Source organism: Sinocyclocheilus rhinocerous, unplaced genomic scaffold (assembly GCF_001515625.1).
Source record: "Sinocyclocheilus rhinocerous isolate Xijiao unplaced genomic scaffold, SAMN03320098_v1.1 scaffold28, whole genome shotgun sequence".
NCBI lineage: Eukaryota > Metazoa > Chordata > Actinopteri > Cypriniformes > Cyprinidae > Sinocyclocheilus > Sinocyclocheilus rhinocerous.
The window spans coordinates 721,443-727,459 of record NW_015652416.1 but is presented as its reverse complement, the minus strand read 5'-3'; the positions used below and the strand labels follow the sequence as shown (position 1 = coordinate 727,459).

The 6,017-nt window shown below is 32.2% G+C and overlaps 1 protein-coding gene across 1 annotated transcript in view; it reads left to right on the top strand.

The window, feature by feature from the left end:
- Positions 1 to 6,017, top strand: part of LOC107714916 (pleckstrin homology domain-containing family G member 5-like) — a 77,476-nt gene that overhangs the window by 13,854 nt on the left and 57,605 nt on the right. Inside the window, exon 3 of the mRNA XM_016520914.1 lies at positions 857 to 933. Within this exon, the coding sequence (XP_016376400.1) occupies positions 857 to 933 (77 nt within the window). The remainder of the gene's footprint in view (positions 1 to 856; positions 934 to 6,017) is intronic.

Here is a 6,017-nt window from a genome sequence, read left to right as displayed (position 1 = left end):
ATATTGAATAATATGCAGTGTTTCCCCCAGAACGTGCACTCTATTTGTGGCGGCATTGACCGGTTACTCGGTACCACCGGTACTTAAAAAAACCTGGTACCGTAACGTTTTCATTTTTTTTTAGTACCGACTTGGTACCGAAGTACCGGGTCTTTTGACAACACTAATTTCTGTTTTGTTTAGTTTTGTTTAATTTTGTTTTATTTTATTTTATTTTATTTTTTTATTTTATTTTATTTTACAGAATAAACTAGCAAAGTAGCAATCTTTTGGAAAAAAAACTAAGTGTTTTTTAACACTGACATACTATTATATTTTTACACTGACATAGTATTATATTTTTAATATTTTGAATTAGTATTTATATTTGTATTTAATTTAATTTTAATAATTTAGTTTTGTTTTTGACATTTTTATTAGTTTTTGTTGCTTTTAAATGTCTGTATTATTTTGATAAATTTTTGTTTTAGTTTATTTTAGTACATCAAGTTACTAATATAACTAAAACTGAAATAAAAATTTATAAAAACAATACAGACATATTTAAAAGCAAGAAAAACGAATAAAAATGTCAAAAAATAATAATTTTAGCACATCAAGGTCAACTAAATGAAAATGAGAAATATTGCCTTTGCAAACAGATTTAAAAATAGATTATTTTATTTTAAGTAAAAAAAAAAAAAGAAAAAAAAAAAAGTTAGCTATAAAATATAGTTAGCTATAAAAACCCAAGATCCAAAATACCCTAGCAACCACATAGCAACTATTTTATTTTATTTTTTTCAGAAAACCTAGAGTTTCCCAGCGGGTTCATGAGGTGTTTTAATGTGTATGTGTGTGTGATTTGATGTTGCAGATGAGAAGCCCGCTCAGAATGAGGAGTGCGTGGTTTGCCAGCATCCAGACTGCAGCGAGCGCCGTCATGCCTCAAAGGTAAGAGCCTTTCTGAAGACTGCTGGGAGATCTCCGCTTCTCTGTGGAGGGTCCATCTCGTGCTTTCAAGGATCAGAGAGAGGCCTGCTGGGATATGAGCTCCCCTCTCTGGCCACCAGACTGTGAAATGAGTTCGCTGTCATAAGCTGGTGCTCTTTGAAACAGGAGAACGATCAGAGGAGAGCAGCCAACTCAAGTCCACTCTCCTTGCTTTGCTAACTTGTACGGTTTGCTTTGGGAATGAGGTAGACGGCTGTTATTGTGTTGAGGGGCACGTTATGTAGCGTGTTGGGTTGTAATCGTGACGGGAAACTACTTGTGCATATTCATTTTATTTGTTAGGTACTTTGATAATGCTTTCAGCTAGCTAAAAGAGTGTAAGTATGTAATGAAATACAGTAATATTGTGAAATATCTGTGCAATTTATAAGTAATTTAGATTTATAATTTAGATTTATAAAATTTACACTGCCGTTCAAAAGTTTGGAAAGAAGAAGATTCTTATGCTTATCAAGGTTGCATTTATTTGATCAGAAATCAAGAAAAAATAGTAAAATATTATTTCAATGTAAAATAACGGTTTTCTATGTGAATATATTTTCAAATGTAATTTATTCCTGTGATGCAAAGCTGAATTTTCAGCATCATTACTCCAGTCTTCAGTGTCACATGATCCTTCAGAATTCATTCTGATATGCTGATTTATTATCCATGTTGAAAACGGTTCAGGAACAGGAGCATGTGATACTTTTTTTCAGGATTTTTTTAATAAATAAAAAGTTAAAAAGAACAGCATTTATTTAAAATAGAATCTTTTGTAACAATATAAACTACAATTTAAAAGTTTGTGGTCAGTAAATGTTTATTCTTTCTTTTTATTTTAATTAATTTGAATTAGTTTGAAATTAATACTTTTATTCGGCAAGGATGTGTTAAATTGATAATAAGTGATAGCAAAGACTTATATTGTTAGAAAAGATTTCTATTTTGAATAAATGCTGTTCTTTTTTAACTTTTTATTCATCAAAGAATCCTGGAAAAAAAGAATCACAGCTTCCCCCCCCCAAAAAAGCAGCACAACTGTTTCCAACATTGATAATAAAAATAATAAATCAGAATATTAGAATGATTTCTGAAGGATCATGTGACACTGAAGACTGGTGTAATGATGCTGAAAATTCAGCTTTGCAGCACAGGAATAAATTACAGATTTTATACTTTTAATCATTTTAAATTAATTTTTAAATAACTCTGCAATATATAAATGTCTTTAATGTCACTTTTGGTCAGTTTAATGCATCATTGCTGAATAAAATCATTTAAAATGAATTTAAAATGATGAAAAATATAAGATCTGCAATATATATTTAAATTCTGAAAAATAACTAAAAAGGTCGTGAAAACTAACATGATAAAATATAACCTTATCTTTTGGCCTTTACTTTTTTTTTTTTTTAGATTTATTTAGATTTATTTCTAGACCTGAATAAGTTCGCTTTGACAGTCTTCTTCCAGCCATTTAGAATATGCAAAAATAAAGAAATAAAGAAATAATTAAAAAAATAATTAATTAAATATAATCATTAACATATTTTACTCAATTGTTAGAAAAGATTTCTATTTTGAATAAATGCTGTTCTTTTTTAACTTTTTATTCATCAAAGAATCCTGGAAAAAAAGAATCACAGCTTCCCCCCCCCAAAAAAGCAGCACAACTGTTTCCAACATTGATAATAAAAATAATAAATCAGAATATTAGAATGATTTCTGAAGGATCATGTGACACTGAAGACTGGTGTAATGATGCTGAAAATTCAGCTTTGCAGCACAGGAATAAATTACAGATTTTATACTTTTAATCATTTTAAATTAATTTTTAAATAACTCTGCAATATATAAATGTCTTTAATGTCACTTTTGGTCAGTTTAATGCATCATTGCTGAATAAAATCATTTAAAATGAATTTAAAATGATGAAAAATATAAGATCTGCAATATATATTTAAATTCTGAAAAATAACTAAAAAGGTCGTGAAAACTAACATGATAAAATATAACCTTATCTTTTGGCCTTTTCTTTTTTTTTTTTTTAGATTTATTTAGATTTATTTCTAGACCTGAATAAGTTCGCTTTGACAGTCTTCTTCCAGCCATTTAGAATATGCAAAAATAAAGAAATAAAGAAATAATTAAAAAGATAATTAATTAAATATAATCATTAACATATTTTACTCACAAATCATGAATGAAAATAAAAATAATTTAACATTTTAATTTTCTCGGATATGTGAATAGTCCGTTAAATAGTTAATAGTCTCGTTAAATACGCTTGATTGACCTCAAAATGTGAAGTGATGTAATGCTCTATTTGCTAAATTAAGAGGGTGACACAGTTTACCCACTGACACGTCTTAGCCCTCTTCTGTTTACTATAAACATACAATTTTGAAAGTCATAATTTTGAATTCCTTGCACAATAAAGGCAGCTTTAGTTGTCAGAAGTACGTCATGATTCCTGTGCGGCAGTAACTCAGTCTCACCACTGGGTGGAGGCCGAGAAACAAGTGTGTGTGTGTGTGTGTGTATAGGACAGAACTCTGATAACTCACAAGAAATCTGTTGTCAAAGCATTAGTGGTGCTTTCTGAGATGACAAACAACCCATAACCCTTTAAGTACTGTTAAACTGTGCAAAAATCTGTTAGCATCTTGCTGTTTAATGCAAGGCCCAGCTAGAGCTTGATGACAAACACACCGGTGCAGATGTCTGATCACTGTCTGTGTCTCATTTTCTGCTGCTTAACTAGTCACGGCTCTTGCACAACAGTCGCTAATGTTGCTGTACAGGCCTTCAGACTGGTTTAAGGAGGACTGTATTTATTTATAGTCTGCCGTAGGAATAATGCTGACAAGACAAAGGTTAAATGTATGTCATAGATGTTTTGGAAATACACTTTTAGAAAGTGCTTGCTTTCGACAGTTTGGAAAATGCTGTGGTGTGCCGTTTGTGTAAATGTAATCTAGTAGAAATCTGTCACTTTAACTGGGTAATTATGGAAAGCCTTGAAAATGAGCTGATTGTCGGAGACGCTGCCTGACAGTACGGCACATGCTGTGACGTGTTGCACTGCACAAACTCGAAATTCAGTCTCTTATTTTCTTATCCAGTATTATTTTTGTGGAATTTATGTTGTATTTTATTCGTTAATATGTTGAGTTGGCATTTATTTTTGTAGTTGTAGTAATTTTATGTTCTTTTGTCATTTTTATTTATTTATTTACTTATTTCATTTTATATTTTTTACATATTTCTATATAGACTTTAAAAATAAATTTGTAAAATAACAGAAAAAGTACTGGCAGCTTATTATACAGGACATTATCCAGTAATTTTACAGACATTTCCGTTAACTCTAAAATACAATGCAATGCAGTGTAAAGTAAAAAACAAAAAAAAACTAAACGTTGATTCACCTATTAAAAAAAAACCTTCAAATGATACAGTACATTTTCCCCTATTTTTACAGAATTTGATTTAGCATGTAAATTTAATTTATTATTTAAGTTTTAATTTTAGTTACTTAAATCAATTTATTTCAGTTAGTTTCAGTAATAGTTTTATTTTTCGTTTGTATTTTTACAATTATTATTATTATTATTTTAGATTTCTATATTTATTTAAAGCTGCAGTCTGTTAACTTTTTTTGGTTAAAAATGATCTGAAATCAATATTTGAGCAAGTACATAACCAGCCAGTGTTCAAAACGATCTCCTTACGTTAGCCCGATTCACAACGGTAAGCTTATAATAATGTTTATTAGGGTAGGGTAAACGGGTAGGTTTTCGTGGGAAATTCGAGCATGCTGCCGCGTCATTACGTCACGTCTGTAAACATAAAGAAGTTGTCCCGGCTACTAGGCTATTGCATGTGAGGATCCTGCAGGTGGCGGATCGTTTATAGTAGGGCTGGGTTTCGATTCAGATGTCCCGATTCGATTCGATTTCGATTCGCAAGCTCTCGATTCGATTCGATTCTTGGTTCGATTCTCGATTTAAAAAAAAAAATTATATTACATTTTTTATTATTTATTAGTAGTAGCATTGTTGTAACATTGAGTCTTAAGACTGCTAAATAGTAATATTTCTGACAGTTTCTTCACGTTAAACTAAACTTTTATTTTGACAGGTTGCTGTGAGGAACTTGCAGCTGCTGTGTATGTGATATGACGGTAGTTTTGTCAAATTAAACGGTAAAATGCTAATGAAGTGACTCTCAGAGCAGCTGGGGATGATATTCGTGTATTCATATCATCATAGTGAGATGACAGAGGCTGAAAACACCGCGAGCATCGTCCGCGCTTTTGTAAGTGTGTAGTAAACAAAACAGTGCGTCGCACCATCCGCCATTCATTCATTGCGGAAATCAAGGTGCCTTTACGCGTGATGTCAAATGCTTCCGCAGATTTTTAGTATTACTATTGCATTTCATCTGAGCATTGCAAATCACGCATATTGCTTTGTTCTTGGTTCTTGTCAACAGTATCTCCGCCATGATAAGCACTGAATGACTGACAGGCTTCCCGTTGTAACATCGTGCAAGGTAAATAAGATATCTCTTTGGATTTGAGACTTTAGTCTTTGCAACTTTACAGATCTTCTTTATGCACCAAGAGCTTGTAACACTCCAAAGAGAAAGGAAAAATTTTAATCGCATCATATGACCCCTTTAAGACTCATCTTATTTGAGTTGTTTACCATACGAGTTTCAGTTTAACTTTCATCCGAGTATTATTTTATGTTTATATGATTCAACTTAAGATCGCGTTGGAATGATTAACGCTTACTGTATCAACATAGCGTTAATCAAAAGCAGAGGTATTTAAGATCAGCTCTAGGCATGACGAAGTGGATATCGTCCTCTTTTGGAAGGCCAAACAAAGTAGTTTCACACAGCGGGCTAGAATGAGCGGAGGCGGGCGGGCTTGAGAAAGGCACGGGCGGCGGATTCGATGAAGGAGCGGTCGGCGGGCTTGCGGCAACCACATGTGACCACGGGCTGGACTCCGCTTTGTCCACGGTGAAAGC